Source organism: Netta rufina (assembly GCF_964035555.1).
Source record: "Netta rufina genome assembly, chromosome: 4".
In the NCBI taxonomy this organism is placed as follows: Eukaryota; Metazoa; Chordata; class Aves; order Anseriformes; family Anatidae; genus Netta; species Netta rufina.
Window position 1 is genome coordinate 9401102 of NC_140127.1, and position 20707 is coordinate 9421808.

Consider the following 20707-nt stretch of genomic DNA (forward strand, 5'->3'; position numbering starts at 1 on the left):
TGAGGATGGAGCCAAAAGCATTTGCTGTCCTCTGTCTCTCCATGCCCCAGGCACACCACGGCAAGGGCCATGCAGACCCAGCATCAGGATGATCCCTGTTCTGCCCACAGACCCCTATCTGTGGCCAGTTTGTATTCCTGATCTTGGTGTCTATTGATATGGCAGCCTTGGCATTAAAACAAAGTTTCCAAAAAGACCAAGATACTATTTCAGCAATTTAGGAAAACTTAATGAAGAGGAAGGTGAGATCTTGATCTTCAGAATGGACTCATGTACAAAGGCTGAATGGCAAATGTGAAACTAAGCAATCATTACACGGTACTTTGCCTCCTTCCCCTCCTCATAGCTAGATACATTTTTTGGCTCAGCCCTTTAATGGCTTTTATAATGTGCTAAGCCACAGCTGTTTATACACTGCGTGATATTGAACACTATTCTTTAGCTTGGTAGTCTCTCACCCATGCTAAAATAATCTGCTTAAGGAAAAAAATAAGTAACACCTTCCCCCTACCCCCCCTGTATTTTTGCATACATTATTCATGGCCTGCTCTTTGAAAACAGATAATTGCAGCTACAGAAAAAAAAGTGTCTTTGTTCATATCTAACACTGATTGTATTCCTATTACTTTGGGCTGTGTTTTGAAGATGCTTACAAACTACATTGAAAACGCACTGTTTCCCGGAGAGGGAAAAATAATGAAAATCAGAGGGCTTCCCCTATTATTCAAATGCCTCCAAATCTCTCTCCTTTAAATATCTAATTCTTCCCCTCCAAAAAATATGTTTTGTTACCCGAAGTTACATGTGCAATTATTTTCTTTCCAGCCAGATATGGAGGGAATCCCTGCTTCCTGATTCATGCAACTGTAGGCAACCAGCACTGCGTGCTAGCCTGATTTATTGGCTTTGGGGATCATAAAGCCTCCTCTGTGTGCTGTGATAGCTGTTACTCAGCAGGGCACACCCAGAGGGGTAGGGGAACCTGTACTGGGGGAAGAGTGGCTGCAGCTGTGCTGGCCACCAACCTGAGCGTGTATGTGCAGAAGTACAGAAAGGTGTGAGTCTTCGCTCGAAAAGAAGATTTTGGGAAATGATTTCTTTCCCCAGCAGAGAGCAGAGAGCAGGCTGGCTTGGCCATACAGGCAGCAGAGCTCTTCCTATCATGGTGGTCATTGCATCTGGGGCACATGGGACCCAACTGCTTTGGTTTGGGCTTTTTTTGGTGGTCCGTTGTGTTGTTTCTTTTTTTAGGGGGGGAGATAGGGGCAGAGGGTGCTGCTGGGGCTGTTTTGTTTGTTTGCTTGTTTTATTTTGATTTGTTTGTTTGTATTTTATTTTTTATATATATATATATAATGGTTTTTCAGCTCCTCTCCAGAATACCATGCTTCTCACATTCATGGAAACCAAACACTTCTCATGGCATTTAAATTGGAGCTCATCAGCTATCACCCAGATCACTCTGAACTGAAGATTCACCCCAAAATTACCTAAACACAGTGGGACTGTACCATCCTCCCCTGTTACCTGTTTCCTTTCCCCAGCTGCCCATGGGCAGAAAGTGCTGACTGCAACCAGCACCCAGCCGCAGTGCCCTGCTACCATGGCACTGGGCTACCAAAACTTTTTTACCTCACTTTCTGCAGCAGAGATGCACTTCTGCTCTCATTTCCACCAGTATGGGCCGCAGATGTTGCTCGCTATAATTGGAGCCATATGAGTGTTGCAGGTCGGTGTGCAGTGTAAATTCTTTTTTAAATCTGTTACTGCGCTGCCACAGCACTCCAGCAGAGAGTGGTAGCCCACAGTGAGGACTAGCTGCAGATATTTACTTCTGTGGCCAGGCGGTAGCTGGAGTGTGTTCAATAAACCCTGTGAGGGTCTGTATTTATTTTCATGTGCACTGTGTAAATGTGCGTGGATTGAAAAGCCCTGTCGTGCATCGATGTAGTTTGAAAGGGCATGTATAGGACACTATAAGATGTAAGTTATAATCCTCTTGATATACAAACAGCACTGAGGCGAGAATTTGGTCCTCATAGCGTTACCCTAAATAAAACCAATGAAGCAACAGAGAGGCTCACCACTACAGATCACAAGCATATCTCCAGCAATTTAAGATTTAGCTCATACTTTATTCACAGAAATACGAAACAACTTCTGAACAGTCAAGCTGAAACATGGAATCTGTTATCCCTCAGAGCCCTGCAAATTCCCCTTTTCTTTTCCTTCCTTTGTTTTCCTAATCCATTTCCCCCAGTTAGTCTCTGAAACCTGTAGTACAGAAATTTGAACGACTTCGCAACCCAGTAATATCAGTCTTTGTGTTGCCTTGCAGATTGTCTAGGAGAGCTTTCCAGGACACTCTATTTATTCCATTTCACATCCATCAAAGCATGTGAGAGCAGGAGGGTCACCCTAAAAGCATTTTGCTTCCTCAGCGAATTGGGGTTCTGATGGCTTGCAATAGAGGCCGCTTTGAGGCAGTTGTTTTCTCTGTGCATGTTGACATGCTTATGGTACAGGGTTTTTTTGTGTTTTGTTTTTGTTTTTTTTTTTTCTTCCTAACCCAGTGCTTCATTGGGCTGTTTTTCCTGCTCCTGCACTGGAAGCTAATCCTCATTCTGCCTGTCAATTGTGGCAGGATGGATTGCAAGCAGCTACTGGGCACTGATCCCTGGCTGGCGTGAGAGATTCACGTTGACCTGATGAAAAGGTCCATGAAGTGACTTACAGTGCAGAAAAGGGTCTCTATGTATATATGTTTGCGTTTGTGTACAGACAGATTGATAATTAAAAAATAAATAAATGAGAAGCCTATGTGAATATTTCACAGCTGTCAGGCAGGTTTCTATCTCAAACTCACTGGCTCAAATGCAGCCAATAATCTCCACCACTGATGATCAGATGTTCTCTCCCTTAGTCTGGGGAAGTGCCATCAACTTGCAATTTGCAAGACGGGGTTTCTTCCTGAGCTTTAAAATAAACACGTTGTTGTGACCATGACCTGGCAAGAGGCTGTTGCCATGAGCAGATGGAAAGTCTAGGTCTTAGACAACTAAGGATTAAACAGCGAGAGTATAAGCCCAAAGACTTCAGGATTTTCCTGACTGTTTCATGTTGAAGAACAAATGTAGCTCTGCACTAAATTAGTGAGCTGTGTGCTTCCTTTGGAAATATCTGGCACTGGTCAGTGCTGTATGGGGTCTGGGTCTTGATGGACCACTGTTTTGATCTCATGTGGCAGCTCCTGTGTTTCCCGCATGAGCCCCTGCCAGGCTCATACAGCTTTAGGTGGAACTGCTCTTGCATACTGTACTCAGAGGCAGGAACTGCACTAAATGTAGCACGGTGAAGGACAGTTCTGTATAATACATGGTGCAGGAGATGATGCAAATGAGGATGGATGTCACCTCATCCAGGAAATGTGACAGCCCTGGAGAATGGAGCATGCAGCTGTCCTGAAGTTCTTGCAGGGAGGCACATGTATAAATGGTCTGACTTCCAAACCAGCTACCTTAAGAGAGGGAAGGGTTGTGTAAGCCTCCTCAGGATCTGGACCAGTGGCTTCACATTGTGTGTGAAGGGCAGACTTCATATTAAGTCACCTAGCTGATCAGTGAGTTTGATTCAAGGAGCAACGCCGCCTTTTTCACCAGTAAGCACCAAGCTTGGTTAAGTGAAATAAAAGAAATCGAAGTCTTCTGTGTCTGGTTTCACCACCTTCCTTTTGCATCCCACTTGCACAAAAATAATTGCTTGCAACTCCAGAAAACAATGTCTGCCAATCATTTTAATTGAGACGTTTGAAATAAAAAAGACCAGACCAGCAGCAAAAGGGGAGGAAAATTTCTCAGATCACCTTCCTTCTAAAGGCAGACTTGCAGGAGAACCAGGAGGCCAGTCAAGAATATTAGATCTGAAACTCAAGAGGGAGCACGTGTTAAAAATAAAGTCCCAGCAATGAAAGGAGAAATAAAATGTCTTTCCTCTGACTTTTGGTTAAGCTGTGTGGAAGGGTTGCCATCTGTTGCTGCGAGTTATCCCTCCCTCCCTCCCTGCTCTGCTCTGTGCCTCCTGTTTTCAGGGAGCACGGTCATTGCCTGTAACATTGATGCAAGGTGCCAGGGAGCGCAGCGGAGCCCACTGAGGAGCAGAGATTTCTCTAGTTGTGCTCACATCTGCTGCCTGACAGCTACCTTAATGAAAACGGTCTGGCTCATTACAGGGAGACCGTTTTGAATGAGTAATCCCATTAAAAAACACAAATTTGATTGTGGAAGGGCTGGATACAGTGAATAGAAGTTTGTTCTTTTGTTTTAAATACAAGTTGACTGTTCTTGGTGAACAGTGCAAGATACGGGACAAGGTTTAAAAATATCCGAAGCCCTTTCACTTACTGTTACTGCCTTTTAATAGCAATGCTAAACAGGGAGTTGAATTTCACTCTCGGTTTGATCTCTGTAAAACAAACACAGCTCTAATGGCTGCAGTGAAGTGACTCTGGAGTCATACTAGCACAGCTGGGTGCCCAATCCCATTTAATAAGTATTTCTAAAACTACTACAAGCCTAAATTGAAACACACGATGTTTTTTTTTTGTTTTGTTTTGTTGGTTTTTCGTTTGTTTGTTTTGTTGTTGTTGTTGTTTGTTTGTTTCATTTTGCTTTGTTTTCTGGATAACAGCCTAAAAGTACATTCTGACCCCCAGTTTTAAAGATATTCGCTCATAGATCTTTCTGCTGTGGAGGAGATGAGTCCCTTGCTCTGTATGGTCCCTTCAGTCAGTGTTTGTGTGATCTTGTAACACAGAAATCACAAGGTTTGGTCACAGCAGGCTCTTGTCTGGGTCAGAATCCTGACTTTGATGGTGCTGCATCACCTGCTCCGGGAGAAGGTAGAAAAATGCTTGTAAAGGATAACCTGTCTTTGGGGAAACTTGTTGTTTACAAATCCCATCAATTAGTGCTGGGTTATGCCTCGAAGCAGAAAGATTAATGTCTCCTGTATAATAAATCTTGACTACCGCATCTGTTTGGGGTTTCATTGGCTGTAGGAAGGCATAATCCCTTTGCTTTAAGATGGAAATTAAAAGCAATGAGAAATAAGAGGAGGTCTGTCAAGAGGTTTGGGTCCCTTTCTTCCTGTCAGTTGTCACGAGGTACCTCTCTGCTCTATGCACTGCTGCGTGGTTTCGTTCCTCCAGGTTTCAGGTTTTTATTTCTGAGCTCTTGCTGTAGTCCCTAAACACTCCGCTACCTGCAGTCATCTCAGAGCTGGGTAGGAAAGGGAATAGCAGCTTGGTGTGCTCTGACATACCTCATCCCCTACAACCCCAGAAATCAGATTTACTTTTTGCCACTGTGGCACACAGCAAGATGATACCTGCTGTGGTGCAGCACGTTCAACTGAGAGCTTTTCCATTTTTACTGCTTTGCCTTGCCACTAAATAAAAGCTTTTGGAATTTGTTTCATTCCAGAAGTGAGAGCTGCTGAACAATTAATAGGATTTTATTTCCCACTGATATTTTAATCCTCTCTGGATCTTTTTCATTGCTTCCCGTCTCTCACTGCTACTTGCAATAACTCCTTCTTTATTGACGTCTGCAAATTTAGTGATTGTGCTGCTATTTACATTGTCTTCCGCATTGTGAGGAGAAATCCTGGCCTCACAGTAGTTCTGACTTCAATAGAGCTGAAATCCCACTATTAAATGACACTGACCCTCATTTTGCTCCACTTGAGAGCTTCTCTGCAACTCATTATACCTCAGCTCCTTGCAGCTTTGAAGTGGCTCAGATTACTTGCAGTCCTCAAGCTCAGACTTCGGAGAGCTGAGGTGGGTCAGTGTCTGCATGAGGCAGGTGTTGGAGGAGAGACACTGGGACCAGCAGCGTTGCTAACTTGGGAAAAAATACTAAACCCTGCTATTTTTGCATTTCCTTTCTCTGGTTATATCCACTTCCCATCTCCCTCACTAACCATTCAGTCTGGAGTGCCTCCTGGCTTTGTCTTCTGCATCGTCATTTAAACTTGTGCTAATCACATATAAAATGTTGCAGAGCAAAATTATGCCCTCCATCAGAGTCCTAAAATTTAACAGCTAACCAAATTTTGTCACGGAGCAGTGACTGAACTTAATTTTACTTTGAGACAACTTTCAGCTGTATGATTTATCAGCACTCTATTATTTTAATGATCTTTTGGCTTCTTCTTTTTTTTTTTTTTTTCACCTGCATGCATCAGTGCTCAGATTCTTATTGATTTTAACTCATTTTTCACCTAGAAGACATTGTATGAAATTTTTTACAGCAGTCATGATATATTCCCTCCTATATTCTTTTTGACTGCTGGCCTTATAATTCAGTCTGAAAAACTATGATAATTCATATTTTTCCTCACTTCTTCATGGGTCAGTAGTCATTTAGATGAAGCTAGGTTAACCAGATGATCAAGTCTATAGGTTGTCATATCTGTAGCTTTCCAGATGAATATTGTAATTTTCAAAGACGTTTCTCATTAGACTTCATGTTTTTTGAAACTTCTTGATAGACTGTAGGAAAGTGTTCAAACATTTGTTAATACATTAACAGATATAACACATTGTGAGCCATTTTTAAGCTATACATTGCTTCAATAAAAAAAAAAAAAAAAAAAAAAAGAAAATAGAAAAAAAAAAAAAGGAAACTGAAAAAGAAGTAATGTTTTAGTCAAAATCTGCCCAACAATTTATTCACTTAGGTCTTGCAAGAGAGTGATTCTAGGTCTTCATAACCTGAATCCAGAGATCCCCATATATACAGCAGGAGCCAAACTGGACGCTCCATATGCTAATGCTTTATTTCTCTTATGTACTGTTTGTTAGGCTAAAACAACCCGTGTGATTCATCATAGCTGGCCAGATTGTTATATTTTAGTTTTTTTGAAAGACAGATACCACAGCTGTTTGTTTCCAGCCCATGGCTTTTCAGAAACAATTGTTAAGTCATTTAGTAAACTCATCAGTTACTTTCCTTTAGGATCCACAGATGCATATCATCTGGATTTACTGATTTGCATGCACTTCAGTTTTTCCATGTTGGACCTTTTTTTTTTTTTTTTTCCTCCAGAATGTTATGAAAATTTCCAACATTTTCATGAACAAGAGGCACTTTTCAAAAAGGCCTTCATCCCACTTTCAAAACGGATTTTTCAAGTTTCTCTTTCATTTTCTGTAGGACTAATGGATTATTCAGTGTGAATTAAGGTGGGCAATATTAGGATATTCTTGTGGATGTACCAGCAATACCCAGAGTAGATGTAATAAATTTGATCTCAACAGAGCTTTCTGTCCTGATTTGTTCTCCTTAACTAAGATTTTTTTTACTCTTTTCTACTGCTACTTTGTTATTCTTTCTTTTTGTCAATGTTATCAATATCCACTCTTGTCTCAACTAATCCCCCTAAAACCAATCCAGATATAAACACAAAGTGTTTGCGCATGCAACTGGACTGAACCCTCAGCCAGAGTGGAAGATGCAAGGTCCCATGGACTGACCCAGATTTCCAAGTGCAGATCACACCCAACACTTTAATCTCCTGTTTGCTGGTTTCTGCATCATGAATTTGTCCTCTCTGTTATTTAGAGAAGCAGCTGATGAGGCACATTCAGCTGTATTTGTCATACACCAGATGTCAGGGTAGTTAAAGTCACTCATGCTTCCTCTGCTTTAAACTCCTCGGCAGTCGGTCTGAGATAGCTCACACGTGCACACAATCATTTACAAACTACTCTGTAAGAGAAGGATTATTTCTTCTTTCTACATACCTTAACTTTACATACCTTAACGTGCCTTTTTGCCCTTTCTCCCCATACCCTTCCCACCTCCACCTTTCTGTCCCGCCGTCAGGCCTCCTATAGAAGACAGCCAGACCCTGCTGACGCCGGTGGTGAGCTGTGGGCCCCCAGGAGCACTGCTAACCCGGCCCGTCGTGTTGACCATGCACCACTGTGCAGAGCCCAACACGGACGACTGGCAGATCCACCTGAAGCACCAGGCTGCACAAGGGCCATGGGAGGTGAGTCTACGGGTCTCTGGCCTGCACCGGCTGTCCAAGATGCCCAATGCCCCTAGAAATGCTTTCTGGGGGCAGTCTCAGTGCCTCCTGCTGTGGTCCATGAAGCATGGCCATCCTGCAGGATTTTGGCACTTGAGCTTTTGGTCTAGGTGGGTTATTAAGCCGAAATCATGGGGAGGGAATGAAGAAAAGAGGCATAATAGAAAATAACAACTGAAAAGCAGTTCTCTTCCCAGGAAGAGAAGAGGCAAAATAGAAAAGAACAACTGAAACTGAAACTCGATTCCAGAAATAAGAAAATATTTTTTACAGAATACTTTCAATCCCCCTAGTTTATAGTCTGTTTGCAAGAAAATGAAAATAGTGCTGCAAATGATCCCCTGCTTCAACACCAGGACATCAACCGGCTTATTAAAATTTATAGGACTTGCTTTTCTCTTCTTTTTTACTCCTAAGATGTTGGTGGAGCACTGCTTTGATTCAGTTCGTGCAGTCAGCCCCAGCCCTGCACCTTGTTAATCTGGGCACTGTTAGGCTTGGTGAGAGCCTCCTGCCAGCAGTGCAGCAGGAGGATGTCTGTCCCAGGGTGGGGTGGCAGAAGGACACCACAACTGGAGCATGAAGCGATGCTCGTGGCAAGGCACAGGCCTGCTCTCCCATCCTGCCTCCTGAAGGACTTGGTTGCTCCTGCGTACCTGCTGCTACCAGTTCGGTCTCACATAATTAATTTGGCAAGGGCACCTTCTCCTACTGGTAGGTTTTGTGAGGGCAGGGAGGCTTTTGAAGGCAGTTGGGCCACCAGCAGCCAAAAGCAGCCTGTCCAGCAGGGCCTTCGCAGGGCTCTTGCTTTGTCCCCCTGCCCATGGCACCAGCTCTTCCTCACGCTGAGAGAGCTCACGCAGTGAACACAGGTCTGTCTGGCCAAACAATATGCACCCTACCAGCCTGGCTCTTGGCACCACACGTGTTCCTTATTTGTGTCTGTGTTACTGGCATCTCTTTGTTTTCTCCTGTGTCCTCCCTGCCCTTGACAGAGAGGTTGTGTCTGGCGCCAGCACTGCAATCAGCACTGTGGCACCTCCTTTTCTGCTCTCCCGAAGGACCAGGCCACCCCTGCAAATGTGACATGTTCGCCTTCCGAGAGACCAGAGGCACCAAGTTTAATGCCAAATCTCTGCTCTGCTACAGGCTTCAAGGCAGCAGGGATAAAGCAAATGAGATGTGGTGCATGGTGGCTGTGTAAGAGGTGGCCACTGCTGCCCTTCTTGCCCTTCTGCTCCCGCTCTCTCTCCGAACCAGTGGAAGCTCCTTGTGTTGTGTGCAAGACATTGCACGCAGGGTTGAGTGAAGTTGGCAGGAGAGCTGTTTTCTTCTGAGCGCAGGCAGGAGGCTGTTTGCATTCAGGCTTTTTTTCTTCACCCTGCAGTCTCGTCACGGAGGATTATTCTGATGAAGCAGCAGGTGATATTTCATGTAGATGTGGCATTCGGCCATCGTAGAGGTTACTTTGCTTCCTTGAGTTTTTATAACACCTTATTGTCATGCTTAGGAAGTGAAGGGCAGTTTTTTGTTTATATTTATTATCTGATTAATCTAACATGCAGGCAGCAAGGACTTTGAGCATCATACAGGCTTGAAGGGGGTCTCCAAGTAAAGCAACTCTGAGTGGTCATGATCTTTAATGTGGCCTCTTTCTCCCTTAGGATGTGGTGGTAGTCGGGGAAGAAAACTTCACTACCCCATGCTACATCCAGCTGGACCCCGAGGCCTGCCACATCCTGACAGAGACCCTCAGCACGTACGCCTTGGTGGGACAGTCCATCACCAAAGCGGCAGCCAAACGTCTCAAACTGGCCATCTTCGGACCACTGTCCTGCTCGTCGCTGGAGTACAACATCCGCGTCTACTGCCTCGATGACACGCAGGATGCCCTTAAGGTGGTGGTTGCTCTCACGCTCGCTTTTCCTCTCTCATCCTAGCAAAGCAGTGACTAGCCCCTCTGCTGCATGTGTTTCTTTTCCACAGATTATTTTTCTGATTAGAAGAAAAGCCTGACAACAAGCTGCTGTTTTACAGTTTAACCCCCGCACACTATAAATTGTCCTTTGCATGGGGATCTGACACACGCCAAACTGTTTTCCACCTGCCAGCATTTTTTCCTTTGTTTACCTGTATCATATCCTGAATCCTAAGATTTTTGCATTATTAAAAGGCCATAAGGTACACCGGGCTTCATTCGTTATTCATGTATTTTTAATGCTAAGTGCCAGCTCCCCAGAGATGGGGAAACATATAAATGCCTCTTTGTAAATAGTTGATAATGATAAAAGAAGCTTCTGGGCTGTTAATCACTGCCTGCTTTCATACTGCTTCATTACACCTTTTCATGTGCAGTATTTTGTGTTGGGAATTTACCACTAAAATAAATTGAAGCTGTTGCTTTCTGTAACTGTACACCTTACCCTCACTGCATAATTCTGGCGTTGTCACACACGCGTGCACGTACTCCCTCACATACAGATGAGCAGATAGATAAACATACTTGCTATTTCTCTTTATAAATACTTGTATTTATACAGATGGTGTCTATAATAGATGCACTCATAAAATATGTAGCTCCAACTGTACGTGTAAGATTGGAGATTATTAAAAGGTGTTTGTTTGTGTTTTTTTTTTTCCTTTAAGCATAGCCAGTGTGACTTCCCAAATGTTTCTTTGCAGCAAAACAAGCTCGCTCTAAGCAGAGCCATCCTTGTGCCATGCATGAGTTTGTCATATCAGTGCCGTGTGGGAACTGCTCAGACATAAGCCCCCACAGGCTGCTGGGGAAATGTTCTTGTTTTTCAGTGCACTGGCCTCCATCACTGCAAATGCCACCTTTCCTTTTCATCCCAAATACTGCCCAATCCCAAGGCCCTGCCTGTTCTTTGTTGCGGGGACACTCGGAGCATTTTCTCTATAAATAAGAAATTTTCGTCCCCAAAAGTGGAAAGGATCTTTTGCACCGATCAAGTAGAAATGCTTCGAAAGTCATGAAGGCTTTATGGCTGTGCTCTTCGGACCCTGTACTGTGTAATATGATTTTCCAGGGGTCCATCCAGCCTGAGGGAATAATAAGTGACTTGGCAGAGCCTTGAACAGATAGTGATTGCAGTCAGAGCTGGGCCAATTGGATTAGGTGTTACTCAAGAGTTGTTGGCTTGTTTCTAATAGACTGCAGGGAACATTGCAGGGTAATGTTAATCCAATTCAGAGAGCAGAAGGGATCAGGAGAGGCGCTGAGTAACATAACTGAAAACCATCTTTCACTTGAGAAACTGCACTGAACGTCTGGGAGAGGAGCTGGCCAATTCTTGGGCTTCAGCTGCAGGTTAAGTGAGCTTGTAATTTGGGGAGGAAAGAGTCACTGAGCAAAGTTGAGTGGCCACTTTTATGCTCGCACCTATCACTTCTTTTTAAGTCTCTTCCTCTTGGCACTTTCACCCCAAGACTGGATGGCCATACACACAAGCTGCTGTACACTGGGTTCAAGGCCAAGATAGCTGGGGTTTGCAGAACAAGCACGAGTACTTCAAAGGGCCAGAGCACCTCTACTGTGAAGAGGGACTGGGGGAGCTGGGGTAGTTCAGCCTGGAGAAGTGTCTGGGGAGACCTTACTCTTCCAGTGCCTAAAGGGGGCCTCCAGGAGAGCTGGGGTGGGACTCTGTCAGGGGGTGCAGGGATAGGAAAAGGGGGAATGTCTTTAAACTGTAAAGAGGGGAGATTTAAATTAGATATAACGAAGAAATTCTTTACTCTGAGGGTGGTGAGGCAGTCAGACAGGCTGCCCAGAGAAGCTGTGGGTGCCCCATCCCTGGAGGTGTTCAAGGCCAGGCTGGATGGGGCTTTGGGCAACCTGGGCTGGTGGGAGGTGTCCCTGCCCATGGCAGGGGGTTGGAATGGGATGGTCTTTAAGGTCCTTTCTAACCCAAACCATTCTGTGATTCTGTGATTCTACTTGCTGCCCATAAAGTGTTTTGAAGCTATAACTTACATTTTTCTGGAAATAAAACGTTTAGGGAAGGTGAGAATTAAAACCAAATGTAGTAAGCCAGTTCTAGGTGAAAGAGTTGAGCATGCTGATGGTTTTGGCTGGGATGAAGTTCATTTTCTTCATAGCAACCTGTAGGGTGTGGTGTTTTTAGCTGTCTACCAGGCTTAACGGGTGAGGGAGCTGCCTGCACCAGCCAAGCTGCTGACCATGGAGGGCAAGGTGTGCAAAGGGGGCTGCCCTGGGCAAGGCAAGGCCAGGGAACGGGAAGCAGTGTGAGATGTTGCTCATCATTATGCATTTATTCTAATAGGCAACTGAATGCATTCTGTTGTTATTTACAGCTAGGAGTGAGCGTGCCATATGCTGAATGGGTCCTAGCAAGCCACCCAAGAAAGACAAGCAGTTGCTGTATATAAAACACTGCATTTATTTCACAGGCTTTACCCTCTGATTGTGCAGAGTAACAGTTCACTGCCGAACCAGTGCAGCCAGGAAGTGTAAATAATGACTGGGTTATTGTGGGAGAGGCTTGGTTGGTTTGCTGGGGTTGGGAAGCCGGATAGCCCCAGCACTGTGGCCCTGTGGAAACCCAAGCTGTAGACTGTGATGCCCAGATGGGATGCTCAAAAAGTTCTTTTTGGAGAAGAGTAAGGGTGGTGATGTCCCAAAGCACTAGCCTCTTTTGTAAGGCACTCAAAGGGGGATACTCTAACTAGTTTGTTGTAAACAAATTAATAATGTCATAGCTACAAAGAAATCCTGCTGATTTATTCCCATCTATTTATTCATGTATGGCTTTGATATTGAGGTGTCTGAGCTGGGTGTGGTGGCTGAGCAGCCAGGCATACCAGGGGTAGGTGAATTATTTAGGCTCTAGCAGGGTGGCTTCCCCCAGCCTGCTTCATGCTGTGCAGTAACAGTTCTCCAAAAAAAAAAAATAATCCTAACAGACATGTCATCTTCTCTCAGTTACTTAATGCATATTTGTTCCTCTAACAAAGATGCCTTTTTTTGTTGCATGCTTGTGCTCTGTTAATGAGGAAGCTGTTTCCAAATACAGGCCGTGGCTGTGTCAATGCTGCTGTTGAGGGAGCAATGTCCTGTGCAGTTCTCTCTCCCAGGAAGAGCACAGGGCACAAGTCCTGGCTTGCAGGGGAGGCAAGAGGCGATGGGAAGGGTGGCAGGAGCCACCACAGGATGGGATGAGTGATGCTCAGGTCAGCTTTCAGCTCACGAGGGAAATGGAGGTGCTAGCCAAGAGGATGAGCACTGCTCTAAATAAAACACCGTATGGCTCGAGCTCACCAGCAGGTCTTAAGGGCCTTGGGAATGGTGGCGGTGGCTCCAAATTAAACCTGAATTAATTAGCTGAGCAGCATGGGAGAAGCGTGGGCTTCCAGTCAGAGAGGTTACGGTGAACCAGAGTGGCTACTGATGATAGGATACTGACACCAGGCAGCCAGACCTGCGATACTGAGATATTTTTCCCCACGGCAGCACAGCCCCGAGGCCGGCTGCGGGTGGAGAGCGGGAGCCAGCAATTAGCGCACACAGTGCCGCCAGCCTTCTGGTCATTCCATGGAGGTAATTTGGACATAATGAAGATCTACAGTAATCAGATAATTGCTATCGATTGCTCTTTAGACGTCTTGATGAGGTAATTAGGGGGCACTGGAATTGACTCATTGGCGTAACCTTAATCTAAAAGGTTTCCTGATTCTCTCTCTTTGCCTCTAATGGCTGATAAGCAAACATCGTTTTAGCTTTGGGATCTCTCAGGTACCAGGCTCACTGGGGATGTAGGCTTTTCTTTTATGCTAACTGGATGCCAAACGTGATCAAGAGTAGCTTGTCTCACCCTTAGCTAAATCAGAGGCTCCTTTAGTTAGCCTGGGCTAGCATCCCGGTTTTGTGTGCCCGTGTGCTCCTTGCATGTGTTCACTCTGTATGTGATTGGCTTTGGCTGTGTGAGACTGCTTGTTTGGCTGGCTCTCGTAATTAAATATGACTGAGTTTGGCAGTGTTTGTTTCTAATGAAGCTCATGTAGGTGCCTTTGTACTGGCTCCTTCCATGTGGATTACAATTAGGCTGTTTCTCTGTAGACAACGGTCCACTGTGGTCTCATTAGTTAGAGGCATGTCTTTATCTTGAGCTGCAGAAAATGACCAGGCTCTTGGCTTACTAGGTTTTAATTACACAATCAATATCTCGGTAACCCTGAACCTATGTATTTGTATGTACAGAATGCTATGTCACCGTGTCTTGCTCTTGTTTTGATGCCATCCCGCTCAATGGTGAGTCTCAGAGTAGGCGTCTGTACAGATCTGTCACACAGCAGCTTGCCAGGAGGCTGCCAGTTGCAGGACCAGCAGCATCCACAGGTCCCGTATCAGCAGAACCTATGCAAATAAGAACTTCCTGAAGCAAAATAATAATGCTTTAGATGTCCAGTTTGGTGAGCAATGGAGAATACGGATATATCTCCATATCCGAACAGTATGCAAAATCTTTCCATTCAATATAATCACATGCAGTTAAGATTGCTGTGCTTTGGACATGACAGGTAACGGTGTGTCTCCAAAAGGAGACAAGGCTGCCTGTACCCCTCCCGGGCTGCTGTTGTGTGATGAGGACAAGGAGACTATCCTTAGATCCACTAGTGCAAGACACAGAGAAATGTAACGCCATGTGCCATCTGCACAGCAACCACAGCAGTCAGACTTGAGGAATCAGCAGATGACTGTTGACATCTTAATGTTGTCCTGACACAACCTGACCACTTTTCTTCTTGTTATTGCCATCCTGCAGGAGGTCCTCCAGCTGGAGCGGCAGATGGGTGGGCAGCTTTTGGAGGAACCCAAAACTTTGCATTTTAAGGGAAGCACCCACAACCTCCGCTTGTCCATCCATGACATTACCCACTCTCTCTGGAAGAGCAAACTGCTGGCTAAATACCAGGTGAGCATCACAAACGTTGCATCCTAGTGGAGAGGCTTAAAGAAATACAGTGACACATGGTTTAAAAAAACAGTGAGTGTGGACATTTTTTCCCTGGGCCATCTGCAGTGCCAGTAGCATGGAGCTCACGGTCTCCAGTCATACAACATCTGTGCCCTGATCCTGCGAGGTGCCCCACTCCCCTCTTCTCAAGGCCATGTGGGAGCTGAGCCAATCCTCGACTGAAAAGGGATTGTGCAAAATGACACGTCATTTAAGTATCATTAAAAAAGCCTCCTTGACTTTTTTTTTTTTAACTTTTTTTTTTTTTTTTTCCTGCTTTTCTGCTGCAGGAGATTTCTTTTTACCACATCTGGAGCGGGTGCCAGAGGAACCTGCACTGCACCTTCACCCTGGAAAGGTTCAGCCTCAATACCCTGGAGCTGGTCTGCAAACTCTGCGTGCGGCAAGTCGAAGGAGAAGGGCAGATCTTCCAGCTGAACTGCTCCGTGTCAGAGGTAAGAGACATCAGTGTGTATGCATGGGAGGGCTAAGGATGTATAGCCCTGCGCATTGCTACTTGGTTTGTACTTCCCATTTTCTTCCCAACTGCTGAGACAAACAGAAGGGGTGGATTAAGCTGTCGCTTTACATCTCCTCCTGCATTTTCCCTGAGTTTATCTCTGTATCCTCTTATCTGGCATGGAGCATCTCCCCTCAAGGAGGGAGGCAATGAAGGTCTCCCTGCTAGTCCCCCTTTCTGTGTCTGCTTGGAGGAGCTCTTTGCCTACCACTCCCTAACACCTCTCACAAAGCACTGTGTGGTCCTGGCTCCCGGACAGGGAATACCAGATGGTCTACTTGCAACAGACTTTTCCCCTCAGACTTTGCTACCGCTACAAATCATGGCTATTATCTTTGACAGTTCTTCTTTTGCTGGCTGACATTTTCCAGTAGAAAAACGATCATAAGTTTTGGAGCATCTTCACCGTAGCTGAAAAATTTTAGCTCCTTGGGGCAGCAGAGCTTAGAGATGAGAGATAGTGATGCATTCAGGTGTGAAGCAGCATCGACTTCAGTGGATGTGGTGGTGGCTTTTGTGCCTGGTTCCTTCTGGGTGCTGCCTTGATTTTGAGGTTACCATCATCCCTTAGCTGCTACTGGGCCAACACAGAGAAACGGAATAGTATTGCATTATAAACTGCCCCAGGGCCCAAAAGCCCATTCACCCTGCTCGAAGGCTGCTCCCTTCTCTTCATAAAGATTTAGTGTTAGGCAAAATGCATTTGGGAATTTAAACCACCTCCCACAGCAAACCTAGATCACATCCTCATCTTTTATCACTTCTGTTTACCTTCCTAATTTATTTTCATCTGTGTCTCCAAATCCCTTTGAAAATGAGTTGCCAGGAGAGATAGCAGAGGAGGCATCCTTACCACCCTGTTGGAGTAGTTCATCCTGCGGCACCGGCACCTCGGTGGCTACGGACTGGGGAAGGGCTGGGAGGTGACAGACAAAAGTTACTGGTGGTTTAGGGCCCCAGCGGTGTGTGTCATTACCCATAACATCTGCTTGGTTATTGGGTGTAAAGCTACATATTCAGCTGGGAACAACACAGCATTAAAGACAGATGGTAAAACAAGTATCATAAACAATTATTGTAATAAGTGCTGCATTGAGGTAATCTCTAATTTAACCTAACAGAGAAGAGAAAAGAACTGAGAGTAACTTTAATGAAATGCAAATACAGACTATAATCATCTTCAGCTGCTTCTGTGTAATAGGGCCTGGTAATACATTCAGGGGAAACGGGATAATATTCTTGTCTTGTGCTGTGATCGCATCCATCAGGGATGAATAGAGGGAGGGAATAACACTGCTGTTATCAAGGCTGTCCATTGCAAAATCGCTCCTTGTGATTGACACCAACTGACATTCCCAAGCCCAAATGAGGACCTAGAGCTGCTAAGGGCTGGTAAGCATGATTGGGTCAACTTCTACAAAAAAAAAAAAAATAAAATAAAATAAAATAAAATAAAATAAAATAAAATAAAATAAAATAAAATAAAATAAAATAAAATAAAATAAAATAAAAGCCACAAAATCTCAGCTTGTTTGATGGCAGAAATCACCTGGAAAAGCATTAGGAAACTTAACTGTGGCTCCTCACAGTTTCTTCTGGTGCCTAGGTCACCACTACAGTGTCTCAATGTGTCAGTTGCATGCCGTGGCCAGGAATAAAAAGGGAAGGTGGACTGTCTGTGATGCTAACATCCACCACCCTGTAGCTGCAGCCACTGATCCACCAGCACAGGTGAGTCTAGAGGCAGCTGTGGTGGCATCTGTGTCCTTGTGCCAGCTCCTGGGCAGCCCCTGCTGCTGGAGGAGGAGGAAGAGGACAGCTCATGGCCTGAAATGGCCAGGCCAGCTTGCAAGGCAGGGCATTGCCTGATTTTGAGATGGTTTCAGGTTTTATGGTGCCTTCCCAGAAGCCAGTTTGCCACAAAACAGCCAGACAGCTCAAGGAGGAACAAACAAATTGACATTTAAGGACGAGTATTTTGCTTCCCTCCAGCAGAGGCAGGGACAAAGCTGCTTCCCCTGTTTCTGCCAGCATCACCTCAGGCTGGTCACACTGCAAATGAGAGAAACTGAAAACATAAATAGGAGCTGTGGAAGGAGAGCAAATCACTCCTGCCTCTTTTTCCAGGCTTCTGCCCCAAATAATTAACCAGCTCTCGTTGACCTCTGAGAGGTTATTTTTTCACCCTAGCCAGGAAAGTTCAGTTCTGCCCTGGTGGTAGTAATTTGCTCTGAAAAGTGTCAAAGTGCTTGATCTTTATTTCCAGAAAGTGATTAATTAAGCCAGGCACAATGCTGTCTAGCTACAGTAATCTTTGCCCTCAAAAATTAAAATAAAATACAAATCTGCTGTCTACCCTAAGCTGACTATAAATATTTCTCTTTTTCTGCTAACATAGATGCTTGACTGACAGAGTGCTGCTGCCCCTCTAATGCAAGTAAAAGCAATGAGTCTTAGGGGAGACACTTCTGTGATCGTTTCTGCATTCAGCAGCAAAACTGCTGGTGGTTTTTTGTTATTTTTGTTTTGTTTTGGTGTTGTTGGTTTTCGGTGTTGTTGTTTTGGTGTTGTTGTGTGTTTCTTTTTTTCCTTCTTTCCACCCTCAGGAGCCAACTGGCATCGATTACCCCGTCATGGACTCAGCAGGCACCATCACCACGATAGTTGGCCCCAACGCGTTCAGCATCCCCCTCCCGATCCGGCAGAAGCTCTGCAGCAGCCTGGACGCGCCCCAGACCAGGGGCCACGACTGGAGGATGCTGGCCCACAAGCTGAAACTGGACAGGTGAGCAGGGTCAAGCTAAACTCCCTTGGAGGTGTGTGCCAGAGAGGCCCCAAAAATGCCATGCGGAGCTGAGTGACAGCAGCTGTACCTACAGGCTGGTCAGAGTGATCCCACAGGGGATGAGCACCTTGACAGTGCTGGGGATGGTCTGAACCTGGATGAACCTGGGTATAAATTCATGCAGCTGAAAAAAAAATAAATAAAAACAAGTCTCCTTTGGGCCTCTTACAGGTACCTAAATTATTTTGCTACAAAATCGAGTCCCACCGGGGTGATCCTGGATCTCTGGGAAGCCCAGAATTTCCCCGACGGCAACCTGAGCATGCTGGCGGCAGTTCTGGAAGAAATGGGAAGACACGAAACCGTGGTTTCTCTGGCAGCAGAAGGAAATTACTGATGCAGCCTTGGCGTGAACAGGAAGGACAGACACAGGGAGCGGTAAAGCCCTGTTATTGCAAACGAAAATTGAAATGAAAACCCAGACCAATGAGTTACACAAGAGACATTTCAGAGAAGAAAGCAAGCAAACAAACAGAAAAAAAAATATACAGCCCTGACCTTCACATGTGCTCTCCTTGTACATTATCACAGGATCTAAGAGAAATCATGCAAAGTTGTACCTTGAAAATATAAATCAACCTAATGTTCCTCTTGGCTTGGCTGTACACTGCTTGGTACAGGATTTTACAGTTTCCTAGGAAACGCTTTTTATTGCTATCCAGATATATGGATAAACTTTCTTAACAATCCCAGTTTCTATGGATGTTGTTTACATCAAATTCTGGACAGGGGTAAGGAGACTGTCCATGGCTCTTTATATTTTTTGTTTAAAGCCATTCTAGACAAGGCTGTGGACAGTTGGTTGTGGCTATTTCAGATTATTGGTTTCTGGTGAATTCAGATTTTGGCTACAATTCCACGCATCGATTGTCTCACAATGATCCTCCTGTCATCATTCTGTTTCCTAGACCTACCTTTAAAAAAAAAAAAAAAAAAGAAAGAAAAAAAAATAATCTGTGTTTAAGAGGTGTGCATCTGGAAAGCAGGTACTCTGGGTGCTAAGCAGGAACACATGTACCATTCCCATCCCTCCCCGAGGGAGCCCCACTGAGCTTTTGTGGAAAATGGCTGTAGGGCAGTGGGGACTGTAGGATAGGAGTCAATTTTTCTCAATTCAAAGTGTAACCAGACCCTTTCTACCCCTTTGTGATATGGTGGAGCCAGATATGCAATTCCGAGTAGTTGGGAGGGGGTGGGGGGATAGGGAAAGAAACCCAGAAAAAATAAAAATAAAAAAGAGCGTTTGCTATGATAATTATTTACTAATTAGTATCTAGTGCAAGGATTATAATGATTATTATTATTATTATCATTATTACTTTATTTGTAGTTCTGTCAGCAGCAGGATGAGTTGTTCCCATTTTTATTGAGCCTGTTATCCCCTTCCTGAAAGCCTTCTAAGACGCTACAAGACCTCTGTATTCCATCTGTCCTTCCTTTCTCCAGCCATCCTCCAAAATCTTCTGCCACAACAGGGGTTGCTCACCCCGTGTTGGCTTTGCTGTGCTCAATGCTTGCCGCAAAGGCGGTGCAAAATGGTGATGCTTCGCTGAAGTCACTGAGCTCTGGCCCCGTGCCCCTCCCTGCAGCCAGCTAGGACATTTGGCACCGATCTGCTGTCCTGGGCACAGTCCTGGCCCTAAGTGGCTGCAATGTCTTGCTTGGCCCCATCCACCCTCCCTGTCCAAATACACAGAGCCCACCGGTACAGACAAAGGCACGCAACATATGGAGGTGCTGATGCTCAACACCCAATTTGTGCGCTCAGCGTGGCCTCTGTATGTCTTCTGTATTATCCCACCAGGAGCGTTCGTCCCTCTGCCACGTCCACCACACGCAGGTGATACGGGAGCTTGGCAAAAGGAGCTACCTACTGCTTCTATCAATTGTCACTGCAAACATATTTCATTTTCTGCTCCGTGAAAGGACTGACTACTTAGTACAGCACAGCACAGCGCATCGCAGTGCTTTTACTGCCAGCCCTGGTTGTCCTCTGTCCACTTTCTTCCCCAGCCCATCTGCTCCACACGTGTTCCCACTTCATGTTCTTCCTCAGACCTGAGCTGCTGGTTTTTGTTGTTGGATTATTATTATTTTTTTATTTTTTTTTGTCATTTTGTGTGTGTCTGTTTGTTTGCTTTTCCCAAGGCTTTCAAAACTGCGCCTTTAAAGGTAACTTTGAAAATGTCATTGGTCAAAATGAAAGGAAAATTTCATCTGACCTTTCTCCCGTTTGACATTTCCATAGGC

At 45.0% G+C, this 20707-nt stretch overlaps 1 protein-coding gene across 2 annotated transcripts in view; it reads left to right on the top strand.

Annotated features, from left to right (window-relative positions):
• Positions 1–18794, top strand: part of UNC5C (unc-5 netrin receptor C) — a gene marked incomplete at both ends in the record, with an annotated part of 242452 nt that extends 223658 nt beyond the window's left edge. For both annotated transcript variants that reach the window (XM_084285952.1, XM_084285953.1), the window contains 6 exons: positions 7890–8058; positions 9762–9995; positions 14901–15050; positions 15383–15547; positions 18219–18397; positions 18629–18794. In XM_084285952.1, coding sequence (XP_084142078.1) covers positions 7890–8058; positions 9762–9995; positions 14901–15050; positions 15383–15547; positions 18219–18397; positions 18629–18794 — 1063 coding nt within the window. The remainder of the gene's footprint in view (positions 1–7889; positions 8059–9761; positions 9996–14900; positions 15051–15382; positions 15548–18218; positions 18398–18628) is intronic.
• Between the last annotated feature and the right edge of the window lie 1913 nt (positions 18795–20707).